At 35.9% G+C, this 16,884-nt stretch overlaps 1 protein-coding gene across 1 annotated transcript in view; it reads right to left on the reverse strand.

The window, feature by feature from the left end:
• Positions 1-525: 525 nt before the first annotated feature.
• Positions 526-16,884, reverse strand: part of LOC127627312 (protein unc-119 homolog A-like) — a 30,382-nt gene continuing 14,023 nt past the window's right edge. Inside the window, exons 2-5 of the mRNA XM_052103658.1 lie at positions 10,327-10,440; positions 9,706-9,805; positions 8,507-8,679; positions 526-2,444 (exon numbers count right to left, since the gene is read on the reverse strand). Of these exons, the coding sequence (XP_051959618.1) occupies positions 2,332-2,444; positions 8,507-8,679; positions 9,706-9,805; positions 10,327-10,440 (500 nt within the window). The 3' untranslated portion in view covers positions 526-2,331. The remainder of the gene's footprint in view (positions 2,445-8,506; positions 8,680-9,705; positions 9,806-10,326; positions 10,441-16,884) is intronic.

Below are 16,884 nucleotides of genomic sequence, written 5' to 3' on the forward strand. Positions count from 1 at the left end.
CCTTCCAAGTAAGTTGCAGCCCGAACATCTCCAAAAGAGGGTGGGGTTAGTTCAGGAGGGGGTTGGCCAACTCCAAAAGGTGGTGATATTTCCACAAAAGGTTAAGATTAGGTAAAGGGTTAGGGGATCTGTTTATCTTTGCTGGTAGTTTAGAGCTCCTTCCCCTGTTTGGAGCTCAGCCTGCAGCTATAACCTTCTCGTTCTGTCTCACCTTCGTCCACCTTATTTTGCAATGCCGAAGCAAGTGATTGAATTTCCAGCAAGTGTGATAGTTCCTTTTTAATAAGCCACAATGTAAATAACTAGTAGAATAATACCTTAATTTAGTAGTGTAGGCTTATCACGCAACCTCAGGATGTACAACAGAATATTATGTTGGATCATATTCTAACATCAGTATTTATAGAAGAGTAAATAGATCATTCACTTGTTGGTTTGTGTTGTATTGAAGAGATGATAATAAAATCTACATCTCTAATGAAAAAAAAAAGATGTAGTGCAAAGTAATCAAATTTTTGTGATCAAAAAGTTTATTTTTTTCTTGTAAAAATCCATGGTTGGTTTTGAATGGCCGTCAATGCCAAGTAGGTATAGCTGCAGGCCGGAGACCTCCGAATGGGGGTGGGATCTAAAAAAAGAGGGTGGGGCTACACCAAAAGGGTGTTGAGCCAACTCCAAAAGGGGAGTCACTTCCACTCATGTTTAAGGTAAGAAAAAGGGTTAGGGTCTCCCCATATCTTTGTTGGTGGCTTGGAACTCCCGCCCCCTTTTTGGAGCTCTGCCTGCAGCTATACTCTTCTATTCAATGGGGAAACATGCTCTTAAGCAACGGAGGGTGCAGTTCCTGTATCCACCAGCAGGTAGAAAAAGTTCCTGCCTTAACGTCAAGTTAAACACTAAAATTAAACGTTTAAAAAAATACTATAATTTACAAAACAACATAAACAGCTAAAATAAACCTTCAATAATAATAATAATAACAATAATCACAAAATAATCAACATATACATTTATACTTCTTTTATTCCAGATTGGAATTTGAACTGTCCAAAACATTTTTTCCTTCCTCAAAATCATTTACAATAAATCAAAATCATAAATAAATCCATTCCATCTTTGACTAGAAACATTATTCAAGTTAATCCATTTTAGTTCTTACACTCTGAGTAGACTCCTGAAAGTGTCTCTTTAACCAAAGGCAGAGAGCATTTCTTTAATCATTTTCCTAAATGCACTTTTTGCACTATGAATATAAATATCATAGATACACATAGAACACATCCTTGGATAAAACATTAAATCTAACCTCTGCTAAATGCACTAAACATCCATGAGGGGCCTAACTCACTGAAATGTGTGAGAAAGAGCAAGCAAGTTGCACATACAAGGAGAAGCTATCTCTTGATCACTGATGTACATTAGAAAGTTGAAAACAGAAATTTATTTCCTTGTGATTTTTACAAATACAAAAGAAAACACACAAACCAGACATCTAAAATGTCGAGGCTTGTAATGTGCTATAATCCCTTTTCTGTTCTGTTAGATGTAAACGGCATCTTTTCACATGCCATCAGGAACTTTATGCAGACCTTTGAAAGCAAAGGTTTTTATTATGTTACCAAGTGAATACTGTTGACCAAACTGCACAGCACTGTAGATCCATGTCAGCTGTTCACACATAAGAGATCTTAAATGGTTTTAATTCACTTTTTTTCTGCTGGTTTATGTTTGTATCCACACAAATATCAACATCTCAAAATTAAGCAAGTTTCAACTTAGTTCACGTATCAAAATATATCTAATGCAACACAAATCTATCGATTATTGTGTCAAGGTCTCATCATAAAATTATATGTTCTATTCAGGTTGAAAAGTTCACAAGTGTGAAATATGATATCAAGATATGTAGCTTATTCAGATGGGAAAATAAATATTTCACATCAGCAATATATAATGATCTTATCAGTCTTAAATTGTGAGCACTGTCTACAAACACACAAAATCACTGAAATCAAACCCCCCACACACACACTTGAGAAAATGCAAAACCTAAGTACCATTCACATCACAGTGCTTTGTCCATACAAAACATGGAACCATATTTTAATTTGCTTGTGTTTAGGGCGTGAAAAAACAACATTTAATGCTGATGAGAATACAAAATGTATGTATCAGACAACACCTTATGAAAGTATGACTCTGGCAATGAGCACTGTAGGCAGTGGTTTATGACATCGATTTAAGGAGGGCATGATTGGAGGACAAAGACGTGTGATTGGTTCTTAGGTCTTTCAGTCAAACTCTCTGCTTTTTGCTCCTGCCACTGGTGTTTTAAGGGCCTCCGCTGTAAGAGTAATCTGCTTTGTTGTGCATGACCAGCTTGTTGTCCACAAAGTAGAAACTGTCAGACTGTGTCTCGTAGGGATGTAGGATCATCTCACGTACTAAAATAAAGAGAAAAGAGGGTAAATGATTGATTAAAATTTTGGGGTGAACTATCCCTTTATGTTTGTATAAATATCCAAGGGATAATGTTCTCTACTGAGCTACACATTCAAATAATGAAGCTTTATTCTAAGTGTAGCCCTTTGGTTTATGACCCTTTTACATGTCTTCTAAAAATGTGTTTGATTGTCAACACGAGTCCATAGAGTGAGAAGAGAATTAGAATGAACCTGCAAAGTTCTTTTTACTTTATTTTGGGGTTTTTGCTTTTATTAGAGCTACAGGGATAAGTGACAGGAAATGTATGTAGTTTTTTGGTCACTATCCATTGTAAAGATGCTTTAGAACAAGGTGTTGTTTACAATACTATACAAATAAAAATGAATGGAATTATATTGAATTGGGAGGGTTGCTGGATTGATATAATAGTGATAGAGAGCTGTAAAACTACATATTTTCAAAAGCAACTTGTCTGTAGGTTGCCTAAATGACTAGTCAACTAATCCAACTCAAAGTATGATAAATTATCATTTGTGTTCACTTGACCCTGATTGGACTCATTTCTTAGAGGGCCTTTAAATAAAAGTTATTCTTGTTTTTTAAAACAGCTGGATGGAGCTAAATGGAATGAAACAGAATACTGGGGTCCTGAGGCATGTTTATTAACTCACATGATGCAAGACCATAAATTCCATGAATGGCCATGAATTTAATGACACATCTTCTACGACAGGGTTTTACCATGCAAACGGTCTAACAGCTAAAGTACAGCATGCTAATAATAAAAAAAACTCTAGCTAAAATATCAAAACTTAAAGTTAAACAAACCCCAAAACAATATAAAAACAAAACGAAAAACCAAACAAAAAACAAAAATCAACAAAAAAAAAAAAACAAACAAACAACCAAAAACACTATAGCCACAAGCGGCAATTATCGGGGCAAGCACATATGGAAAAATGACAAAAATAATCTGATTTGACAGTCAAGATCCTGTGGAACCCTAACTAAAACACTAACTCAAACCCTAACTGCCTTCAGAGGGCTGATGGCATATTCACGGTTACAACATTCATGTTTTATTGTATGTAAACTTAATATTTAAACCACCTGCAAGCTTAAAGTTAATCCATAACTGAGATTGTAATCAGAGTTTAAAGTAATGGAGCAACAGGATTAAAGTAAAATCTGATTTACTGTGGAATTTAAATCAGGATCAAAACGATTATTTAACCCTGATTATTTTTAATCAGTTTAAATTTTGGTGCAACAGAATTATCAAATAAAACCTTGATTTAATCTAAATGTAAGATTAATCCTGGTTGGTGCAACCCAACCTTAGTCTACTTTTAATTACTCTTTTAAGGCTCTTTGAATGATGTATAGTTATATGGCTCTCTCTGGTGGACAAACAGTACTGCCTTTTATGCCTATGAAGGCCTTAAACACAGTTCAGAAATGAGGTATTTCTTATGTTACAGCCATGCCAAACTGATGAAATTTTCCATGTTACCTCAGAATGTTCTTTTGTGCATGTACGCATATTTTAAAATGTGTGCTCATAAGATATGGGTCAATTAGTCATAATAGGCCATACTGAAAAACCTATCTTCTGTATGATTTACCATATCAAAATTATTTTTATAAAATATTTTATGTTGTAGGCTACAAGAAAATAGCCTTTATTAATTAATTATTAGTAGTTGTAGTGTCTCAGAACATCTGCTCATTGTCACATAGCTCTTGTATACACTGAAGCGGCAGTTTAAGATAAACCCAGACCAGCGAACGTCAAATAACTTTTGTCTGGTTAATACTTTTAAAGAAAAATTTCCTTGGCCATAAATCCATAATGTCAAATCAAATGAAAGAAACAAGGTGAATATGAATAACACGCATTTATTAAAACATAGAAGAACAACAAATAAAGAACAAGAAAACGGGAACAACACTCAGACCGAAACTCGGCATTAACATAAAATTTCACTTATAATTAGCAGCACAATTAACTTCAGCACAGGCTACAAAATAAATTATGTTATTGAAATATTGTAAAGTGGTCATATGAACTACACAAATGAACGTTTAAAAAATAATATGCAAAATCGAATAGCTCCGCAACGGACGGAAACATGCGTAAAGAAGTCTAATATCTTTCACCAAAGACCATGTTTAAATTTCGATGTTTCTGGCCAGAAATACCAACATATCCAGCACGTGCAGTCAAGGTGGCATATTCTGCTGGATGGCGCATACGCAAGTGGTCATGAAGATTGGTCGTCTGCCCATCTTTTGCGCGGATCACACATGAGCAGATCTTGCACAAAACTTCGGACGGGTCCCTTGGCTGTCCACTCTCATCAGGTCTAAATCCAAAAAATTGCCATATAGGCGAAGTAGTACCCTTTTTAGCAACCAACACCAACGCCATTGTATCAACTCTACGTGGAAGGAAGCTTTTTTTTTTCTTACGTGCAATATATTACAAAGCCCGGATGAGTAGGCTACTAATTAGTTGGGCTAGTAAAATAACGAAATTATAGTTTTTCAGTAGAAAAAAAATATCTATGTAAAGAGATATATTAAAATAAAAAGTGCTTAAAAGTGCACAACTCTTCTTAAGTGGAAGAAATATTTTTCCCCCTTGCGTGCAACCTATTGGAAAGCGCGGATGAGTCAGTTGGGATAGTAAAATAACGAAATTATAGTTTTTAAGTGGAAAATAGTATTTATGTAAAGAGATATATTAAAATAAATAGTGCACAACTCTTCTTAATTGAAATAAAAACAAATAAAAAATGCTTCACGTGTCGTGCAACCTACTGATAAAGCGCCGACGAGTCATTAGTTGGGTTAGTAAAATAACGAAATTATAATTTGTCATATAATTTTTGGAAATTATATAACCCCCCCACCCCGACGATATCATCGTCCATCGCGATGTTTTACTGTCAACATCGTCAACTGCCAATTTAGGGGACATCGCCCAACCCTAATTTGAACCAAAGAAGATGCATATTTAATTTGAACTGTCACTCAAACAGCTGCAAAGTTATGACAGTTTTTTAGTTGTAGCGCCCCCTAGAGGTGGAATTGTGCAAAACTTTGCTGACATCATCTAAACGTCCTGTTGACTATGTGCATCAGTTTGGTTACATTTGGAGTTTCTGATGAGTAGATATTGATCAATTACTCAAATCGCATTAAACCGAAGGAACGATTTGACGTATGGAAATTCTGAAAAACTGTTGAAGAACCTTGCAATAGAGGGTATGCACATGACGTCAAATTAGGTGGAAGTCACTGCAGTTACACCCACCCAGTGCATACCCTCGGTTGACAGAAATCCATCATAGTGACGGAGAACTTTAATCCCTGTGATTTATACCAAATTGCATGCCGATCTGACTAACGGTCTAGGAGTTCGAAAAAGTAGTTTTTTCAAACAATTTAGAATGGTGGGGAAAAAAATTATAGACTGAGATATACATTTTGTAGGGCTTGACTCAGAGGAACAAAGAATTTCGATTCTAGACCTTATGGTTGCAGAGATAGGAGCCAAAATAGAAATGTGTTTATTATAGCGCTACATAGATTCAGATTGGTGTGTTTGTGCGCCTGAATAGTGAGGGGGATTTAGGATCATCCTGCCAAGTTTGGCATCTCCACGACTTACAGTCTCTGACGCCTACACACTTTTATGGCAGAAAAAAAGGAAGAAAATCAGTTTTGCTGCTTGGCCACCTAAAAACATAACAAAAAACACAAAAGCATCTTAATCTACTTTAAGACTTTCAATTGAAAACATATATTTTTCTCTACGTTATAGCCTTCCATTAACACCGAGATGCCGTTTTTGATAGCGAAAACTGAGGTTATCGAAAACGCTCTCTGAAGTCAATACATTTCAAAACACCGTCTTCACGTTGTAGTGTGGACAGGGGAAGTGGAGAAATATGACAACAACAACACATTGGTTGTCATGTGACACAGTCATGTGATCCATTCAACCCAAAACTATCAAGATGGTGGCCCATGTAGTAGTGCCATTGTTGTGCCTGATATTCACTTTGATAGCATTGCTAAAGATAAATGTTACGTTGTACAGGGGCAACCGCAGTATTCTGATCAATGGAACGCAGAAGACATAAATAACAAAATAATTATATATATATATATATATATTTTAGCATTAATCGTATTTGACCACAGCAGTTTTTTGTTTACATTATGCTTTCTTAATTCAAACGTTTTAATTTAAATTTATTTTAAATATTCTAATTTAGTCTTAATTTAAATTATTTTAAACTTGCATTTAATGAAATTGACAGTTAATTTGCAAAATAATTTGTATGTGCAAGATCTGTCAATTGTCTTGTCATCACAGTAACGATTACATTACTAACAAAGGAATAGGCTTACATTTCTGATTAAGTAAGAAACCACCGATTACCTTCAAGTTCAACCTCCTGGTCACTGATGCGTCAAATTCATTCTGTACTTTCTCTGTTTATTCCAAACACTTTGTGAATGTTCATTAATGTCAAGCCTGTGAAGCACATCTCTGTCTTGCAGTTCCTTAAATATGTAAGATTTATGTGCACAAAAAGTTCAGAAATGGTACTTTCCTTGCTTCTATTATTTTTTTAAACACTAATTGGGTTTCCATCAAACTATTCATATACAAATTTTGAAATTCTGCATAAGAAATCCGGAATAGAAATTCTTGACCTGTGAATTAAAAAATTAGCTTTAAATTAGTGTGCTAGGCAGAGGAGTTTCGCATTAGTTAAAATACACATTAAGGTGACTGAAACAGTTGCAGTGTTTTGACCATTTGCATGTGTTATGAGTGTGCGATAGCTTGATGTGACTGGCCCTACTACAGGTCTGACCTTGGCATTTGGAAATGTTTAACCCAAAGTGGCTCCTCACAATCCGCCAGAATTTTTTTTTTTAGAGCAGGCAGTCCCAGGCATGCGGAGGCTGACGGTGTGTGGGCATCGCAGCCCATTTCAGCCCTCATTATATCTGATATTACACTTTTTCTATGGCATCTCCTGGCAGCATTTAACAAAGAAAGGTACAATTGCTCCATCCTGCAAATAAAACATTTCATTGAGTTGCTCCATCATGGCAAGGTGGCTCCCTCAAGATAATGCGATGAATAGATCAAGATATTGGATAGAAACGAGCAAGGATTCGTATTTTCCTGTTTCATTTTTAGAAATGCACTTAAAATTCCTAAACGTTTCGATGGAAACCCATCTATTGTTAAACGAGAGGCTGTCCCGAAACATTATTCCATTACATTCTCTTTGTCAACTCCAGATTAACCACCAAATACGTCGAGCGTCCCACAATCACAATCTTTAAAAAATAATTACAGTTTAGGTATTGGTTTGAAATGTCTGACCACTTTTTAATAATTTTTTCTGATGTATTGTATTTTGTGTGTATTATAATTGTGTTATTTTAGTGTGTGGTTATTTTTCCCCAATGTATTTTAACATAAAAATACACACACAAACTTACAACCTTCACATTGCATTTCTTCAAAAGGCGAAACATTTTTACTTTGAATTGCTGTCTAGCAACAGAACACGACGACATGTGCGTTTCAAACCCTACAGGGAACAACAATTTTTTCGCATGCACATTAAGGGGATTTAAGAGTTTTCAAATGTTTTAGTGTGGACAAGAAACATTTGGAAAACACCAGTGTGGTCGGAGAGGGTTTCGAAAACGTCATTTTCAAATGTATCGTAATAATGTGAACGTAACCCAAGTCAACCATCAAGACCCATTCCTACCATGCCACAGCACATTGACTGTTGCACTATAGATCCAAATTGAACCCTCCATGTTAACTAATATGTGCAATCCATGTGTATTCATAGATTTAATTTCCCTTTGTATTATTCTGCTGAAAATAAATGGAAATAGCAAATGAGCTGACAAACATGCAGACTATCAAGGGGTTACACCTGGCACCATTTATATATACAAGTTCAGGGTTCATTGTTGGAATTCGCAGCCCAATAAAGTTAATGACCCTTACCGAGATCATCTGAGAGTGGAGGGAACTCGTAGATGTGCTCGCAGGTGTTCTTACTGCTGGGAATGCAGAAGCCGAACTCAAAGTCAAAGCTCTTCAGCAGCTGTTCATGGAAATAGTGCCTCTCAATCATCCGGAAGTTATTGATAGGGATGTCTCCCACTGTGAATTCAACGCTACAGAGGGAACACCAAGGAATAGAAAATATGAATTTTGGAATTTGGCTCTTCCATTTAAGCACAAATAACACACTACAAATGTATCCTTTTTCTTGGGAAGTTTAAATAGTTGTTTGGCAGCCATATCTACCAAAGCTTACACTAAAGGTATAGTTCACACAAAAATGAAAACTCTATTACCATTTTCTAACTGGACGTTCTTTCCATAAAATGAAAGCTAAAGGCGACAGAGCTCCAAAATGACAAAAAAAAAAGCACCATAAAAGTATCATTAAAGTAGTCCACAATACTTGTGTGCCATCTTCTGAAGGCATATTTGTGTAAGGAACGGACCAAAATGTTTGTCATCATTCACTAAAAATATTCCCCTCTGATGTAGCTCTAAAATCGTGGCATTAACATCAATGATGGAATATAGCACACACATCATATGTACTACTTTTATGGTAAAAAAACATTTAAAATAAAAATCAATTTTGAAGCTTGACAGACACAGTCCCCATTAATTTTCATAATATGGAAGAGCAGAAACTCACTTTTTATATTCCAGAAATAATGTAATTTCTAGGTGAGCTATATATTTTTTTTATTCCTGTTGAGCATTTTATTCCTCCAAGTAACATGTGAACTGCAATTTATGTATAATGAGAAAATTACTGTATATACCTCTATGTTCTGCCCTTTAGCATGATTATTATATTAACTAATTTCAAGAAATGTTTTATGCTGATTTATTGTGATTATATTATCTGACCTCAATAAGCAAGAAACTATTCTAATGGAACGTAATACTGCTCCACTAATGAGTATCAGCTGTCTGCCCTTATATTCATTACTCTTGCTAATCTCTTTGAGATGGAGTCGTATCTATAAGGGCTCATTTTAGCAACTTCACTCTACTGTTAGAAATCGTAATCATTTTAAATGAAAGACAAATCAAACTAAAATAGATTTGCCAAACTTGGCTTTATAGATACATTAAAAGGAAACGCATTCACTCACTGATTTTATGATTGCACTTACGTGGCTCCTACTTGACGTAGCCGTAAGAAAGCCGGCGTAAACTGATAACGTACAAATCGGCCAGCGTTTGGATCAACATCTCTTTTATCCCCACCTATATCTAAAAAAAGATAAACATCACAAGAATCATACTGATTACATCACTGTAGATCAAAATTATGATCACATTTGAAGAGGACATTTTCATACATACGTTTCATCATGCAAAATCAAGAACAAATGACCACTGTCTCTGAAAGGGAAGTTAGCCTGAAACATTTTGCAAGTCAAATGCCAAATTCCTTTTGGCAAGTTCAAGCCAATACACCTTTGTAAGGAACAAAGACATTTGATATATTAGCATGTCACATGACACTACTACACCACATTACTAATTTATCTTATTTGTGACCCAACACTCATAAATTGATTATTTTTCATTGTAGGGTCAAATGCGATCCACTCTGTTTACTGAATGGGCAAGTTAGGGAATAGATATGGTCTATTGGTACTAAGCTTAAAAGTACTCTTCCCAAACTTCATTGTTCACACATCATTGACTGTAATATACCACCTCAACTTTAGGAAGTTGAGATGGATGAAAGACTGTGTATCTGGGTCACAACTAGCGCTCACACTCACCTGTGGCTGGAGGTTTAGTGATCTCAAACAGCACTGTCCCTGTCTCCATGTCCCTGATCTTGAACCTTGTGAAGTCAATATTGTACACATTGTCTTCTTGACTACATAGATAGTCTGTGGGGAAAAAAAGGAAACTAATTTAGCTACATGTACAAATTATGTTGTTGCTTTTTTACAGCAAAGTATGTTTGTGATGATAACTTTCAACAGTGGTTTGCATATCTGGGTAATACTCACTAAACCAGTCAAGAAAATGTCCTGGTCTATTTTACTCCAAAATCAAAATAAATTATGTTTTGCCTATTATATTATAATTAAGCCTGCTTTTAAGGCCATTAAAATGGCATGCTTTTAAACACAATGACCACATACATGGACTGTATGCTCAGCTTCATTTAAAATATTCTATATTCGCTGTGCATTATCACATTGAGAATCAATGGGTTCATTCAAAAGCTGGAAAATGTTGCTTTCAGAGGCTGTATATGAGTTAGGATAAAAATAAGGTGCATTTCAAACTGTTATGAAACCAGTGCAGACAGACACTGGAGGTTAAGTCAATCACTAAATAGGGAGCAAAGGAGCATCCTATACTCTATGCGGCTAAGGGCATTCACTCATACGGAATCAGAATTAATTATGCTAACTACTGATGTAATTAATGCCTGTAACGTCTCAAAAACATAAATAACACACCCCTGGATACATTAACAATTTGGTTTAAAAAATATGATTTCTATAGCTTGGTAATATTTCATATTTCACAACTTAGTCCTGTTGTCCACATATGTGTACATTTTTCTTCACGTTTATTTGGTGCTACTAGTTACAAATCAAAAAGGGAAATGGAAAATGCACACAGAAGTCACGCATTTTGCATAGTGAGGATGTCTTCAAAAAGTAAAGTGCTGGTATGTCACACACACATAATGCAAATTTCGTCATCAGCACATTGCATTTTCAATCCTACAATTAATTGTGCAGCCCTAACATAAAGCTACAGAACAATTCCAGCTGGTCACACAAGACTTATCCAGGTGATTACACATGTCCTTACATATGAACTTTTCACCTCAGGTCTTACCATTAAGACCTAGACAGAATTTCATAATAGATCAATGCTGTTTTTGTTTTCCATCAAATCCTTCCAATTAGCCTCTGAGTAAACATGCACTTGCTCAACCTCTTATTCAATACTCTTTTACAATGATGATGACATCATTTTAGTGATTGTTACCAATATTGCCTCAGAGATGAGAGTACATGATTCCTAAGCAAGCATGCACTGCTACTAAACATCCAAGCAATCATTTCCTTTCCTTATAGCAACTGTTGTCTCTACAACCAAATATGTGCTTTCATCACAGTCTAACAAACAGCAACACTCCTTAGGATACTACAAAACAAGATTTTTACATTTTCTGAAGAAAATGCGAGTTGTGCTAGCCTGTGCAAAACTTGCTGGGTGGTTGCCAGGGCAAGTGGTTGCAAAGGTGTCCTGAGAGGTTTTAAGAGTGTTGATAGGTGGTTACTTGGTTGTTATTTTTACTAGGTGTTGGCCAAAGTCAAAAGAGCCTAACTGAAGGCTCTATGATATTCTGGCATTAAGATACAGTCAGGTCCCTCCAGTGCAAGTCTATGTCAGTGCTTGGGGGAAAAAAAGAACAAGCAGCAATTGAGGTATAGTTATAGTCTGCAGCACAAATGGCTGCTAATGACCTTTCAAGTTCCAAAAATCACATTAAGGCAGCATAAAAGTAATCCATATGACTCCAGTGGTTAATAGTGATTTATAGTAAATAGGATTTAGAAATATTGATCTGTTTCTCACCAAAAAGGATTAAATCACTTCAGAACACATGGATTAAACCACCAGAATCATAAGGATTCCTTTAATGCTGCCTTGATGTGATTTTTTGGACTTTTACAGTTCTGGACACCATTCATTTGCACTGAATGGACTTACAGAGTGGAAATTTTCTTCTAAAAACCTTTGTGTTCTCCAGAATAAATAAGGTTATACACATCTTGGATGGCATGAGAGTGAGTAAATGATGAGAGAATTTTCATTTTTGGGTGAACTATCCTATAGGTCAACTAAATAACAATAAGTCAGGATGTGTCTCTTTCAGCAGGGATGAAAGCATACACTATAAATGTGTATGCACTCACAGTGCGCACTATTTTTTTTCAGTAATCCTGCTTTTTTTTTTTTTGTTTGCTGTTCTCTAGGTAGTCATTGTGGGTATATTTTATGAGATGTACCCTTAAATTGTACAGATCAGATTTCTGACTCATCCTTAGGCAGTTTATTACAGATGCCAGCGTGCCTGTTCCCGTGAGTTGTTATTTGACAAATAAATTAGATCTTGCTTAGAGAATTTGATGCAAACAGACACCATTAAATATTAGCCCTTAAATTCTATGAGTCATCACATTCCAAATTGATAAACACAGAGCAACAGTAATTATTATTTTAGGGCAAGAACTGTGATTCATAATTGATTGTTAAAAAAAAACTTGTGTATTTTAGGCTGTATTCAGCTCCGTCTTGAATATAGTGACAAATATTTATCCAAAACTTTAACACACACCATTTATCTTAACAGTAAAATACAAGCACAAACAACATAGATGAATAAAAACATCAAATGAAATTAATCAGGGCTTACACAACAGTGCCATTTAAATTGCAAACAAGCTCTTTATTAATATGCACAGTCGTTGGCACTTTATATTCAGAGTTGTTTTCTTGTCTGATTTCCTGAACAGACACTATGGGGAGCGATCTGTGAATTTAGGGCTGAATAATGTTATTTTAGGCTTAAAATAAAGCCCCTTTTAGCTACAATTCTAATTTTGTCTCACATTGTGATCACACATCATTGCACGAAAACACCTTTATCACATACAACTGATAATCGTTTACTAAAACTTCAATGACGTAGTTAAAAGTGATGTAATTCAGTGATGTTTTTCAATGTAATTTTCTCATGTCCCAGTTTAAGCTACAACTAGAAGCAGGGTTGCAGTTAGGAATTCTTGGGCCCAATACAAAATGTTCATTGGGCCCCACTCCAGTATATGATTATCCCATCTACATGTGCTACCCGGACAGCTTTCGTGGTTGGGGGCTATCTCAGTGTTTATAACTGCGTCTCCCGCTGAACGCATTTAGCTCTACAAAAGGGAAATTATACTTAAAAGTTTATCACGCGTGAACGCCACCACAATGTCATAACCAGTATTAAACATTTTTACCCTGATTTACCAAGTTGGAGGTGTGTCAATTAAAGCTGTCAAAGATGTTACAATTATTTCTCAATTCCAGTTTAATATTTGAAGGCAACTATAAGGTACTAATTATTTAATTTTGATTTAAGTTTGTTTGAGTGACCTGTCCAGACCGACACAGAAACTCTGGCTCAACCAATGGTGTGAGTTTGGGGTAGGACTATCTGTTTGTTCAACCAATGTAAGATGGGGGAGTTTCTTCTAATATGTTTGAAAACAATGATTGTTTTTGCAATTCTTTTTAGTAACACAATTACACACTTCAGCTTTAAAGAATCATACAAGTTAATAGGTCTTGATCTTCAGAACAGCTAATATTATCATTAGTGGTCGATCGATATATCGCTCATAATGTTAAAGTGCTCGCCTGGTTCATTCTCCCTCTCACTCCTCAACAGTTCCCTGTAACTTTTAACTGTCTTGTCTAATGATAAAAAGGCAAATATCAATAAAACTTCTATTATATACCGTCTGCAAATATGGGCATATCTCGTTTAAACAGATGTAATAAACCAACCTCACATAACTTCAGAAGATCCAGCATCCTGTGGAGTGCTCATTTATTTACCTCTAAAGCACATATTCTAACAGCGTATCCTCAACAGTTCCCTGGAACTTTCTAATGATAAAAGGCAAATATCAATAAAACTTCTATTACGTTTGCAAATATGCAGATATCTAGTTTAAACCGATGTCATTCACAAACCTCACGAAAATCCAGCATTTTCTTCCTGTCGAGTGCTCATCTAATATCTTCCTCTGAAACGTGTATTCTATCAGTCAGAATCAAAAACTTCAGTATCAGGATCAAAAGTTCCTCTCATTCACAAATCATGTCGGTCACTCCGTAACAATCCAAGCAAATGATGCAGGCCGTTTAAACTGTCAGGAGATTGCTGCTGCTCGCGGTGGACGTACGCACGTGACTGCAACTTCAAGGCTGCGTCTGAAACCAGGAAGATGCTGCCTCCAGAGGCTGTATATGGAGGTAAGATGAAAATAAGGTGCTTTTTCAAACTGTTTGGAGACCAGTTTTCTTAAGAGTTCGATTCATTCAAAACAGCTGTCAGTTAAGCCATTAACTGATTAGGCAGCAACATTTTCGGATGCAACCCAAGGTAAAAGCGCTTCACGTGTTCTATAAGTAAATGTCTTATTCATTGTGCACCGTATGTATAATTAGATTGATTCTGTATTTTTGGAAAAAATGCGATTGCTAACATGAACATGCCATTCATGGCTGCTGGACTACTGTGTGTACTATTATTTCCTTCTTCCTAATATACTAATAATTTCTTCATGTGTTAATAATTTACTACAATTTGATGACTAAACAAAATCTGATAGCTACCATTTAAAATACAACATTATTTTTTTGTTTTGTGAGAAATTGAGTAAAAACAGTGCTAAATAGGAGTTTATCGTTATTATTTTTAGCAATTTTATGTTTATTTACTATATTAAATTGTTTGATATATCGGCAACCCTGCTCTCTGAATATCTGCATCGGCCATTAACCGACCATTTTTTTTTTTCAGACTGATCCAGCTAATGCACATGCACATTCTCAAGTAAACTGACATTTTAAGTGTTACAATTTACCCCATTCATATGTATACCCGTCTCATCCTTACAATGTCTCTGGTAACAGTCAGAGAGATGGACCATTTCCATAGTCACATGCTGCAATTTAGCCCCTTCTCCCTGGACTACTGGTACATGTGCTCCTCTTGGAGTGCAGGTTCCAGATTAGGTCCTAAGCAGCTTAAGGCATCTCAGCATGGCAGTGGTGGATTGGTAGGGGATCAGGGGATTTTAAAGTGAAGGTAGGTTCAGTGTACCTCTCTCTATGTGATGTAACCTCAACTCTGAACAAAACACAACACACAATCAGACCTTTTCCACCCAAAGCTGGTTTTGTAATGTCATCACTCTCACACAGCACACAAAAACAGGCTATGAATCTGCAATGAGACTGAATAGTAAGCCGACTGATCCATAATGCATATGACAGCTCTCTATCTGAATATGTTGGGTTTTGGATTTGGACATCTATATATCATTAGTAATTATTTGAGAGCTATGGCTTACTTTAAATAAATAACTTGTTTCTAACATCATATGGATTCTGAAGACTTGGAATATAGTGTAACAATATGGACTGTTATGGTGCTTTTATTGTACATTTTGGAGGTTGACAGCCCTTGGTCCCTCATGGTTTGTTACAACTGTGCACACAGCCGTTTGCAAGGAGGTCAAAGGTCAAACATACCACCCGAGGCCATTAAGCATTATATGCTTTAAAAGCAATTAGATTAACTTTTGCAAGACTGCATGTGTTTTTTTATACCGGTTGCATTTAGCAGCCAGAACTGTCAGCAATGAAATCCATATCGAATTGGTTGATTTCTAAGATAAGGTACTGTTTTACCGCTTTTCAGAAGAACGGCAAAATTAAATGCCATACATACCGGGAGTGAATATACAGACACACACAAAGATAGGTATTATATATTTAAATATTCTGTGCTGTGAATGACAGTGATACTAACAAGGATTATTGCTGTGATGTAATTTGTGAACAAAATCAACTGCTGTTCCCTGACCACAAATAAAACATTATATAAATAAACTCCCCATGCACACCATCATTCCATCTGGTTATTCAACTATGACAACATTTTGTACGATAGAGACAGAGCGATAAAAAAAAAAAGTGCCTGTGTTTGAGTGCATTTACGAATATGTGAAGCAGTACATTAATAAGAGGTGGAGTGTAATCCGCTCTTGGGCAGATGGCCCAGAAGAGTAGTAATGCACAGAGTAGCAGGTGGGTGTCAATGAGTTGGGAATGAGCCAGTGTCACACTAGCATGTCACACGGTTGCTGGTAGAGGCAGAGCGTTCCGGAAGAGTTTCACTCAACAGCTCCTGTATGCTACCCTACAATTTCCTATTTTTTTTTTTACAAATGTAGCCAACATTTTTTCAGGGCCATGGCCTAGTGGATGCTGTCTAGCTGAACCATGGTGCTCATGCAAGCAATACAAGTTTGAATCTCCCGATTCCTTCCATTACACCCTCTTCGCAATCACTCTCCTCTCTCTACTGTACTGTTAATCCGTGAACAAAAAGACCATTACTAATTATTAAATTAGTAATTACATAAGTCAAAAAATTGTAATTGCCATAACACAGATACTATAAAAATCTCATGCCAGTAGTGAGAAAACAACAAACCAAGCAACAAACTGACCAACCAAAT

This window comes from Xyrauchen texanus, chromosome 34, assembly GCF_025860055.1.
Source record: "Xyrauchen texanus isolate HMW12.3.18 chromosome 34, RBS_HiC_50CHRs, whole genome shotgun sequence".
Lineage (NCBI taxonomy): Eukaryota > Metazoa > Chordata > Actinopteri > Cypriniformes > Catostomidae > Xyrauchen > Xyrauchen texanus.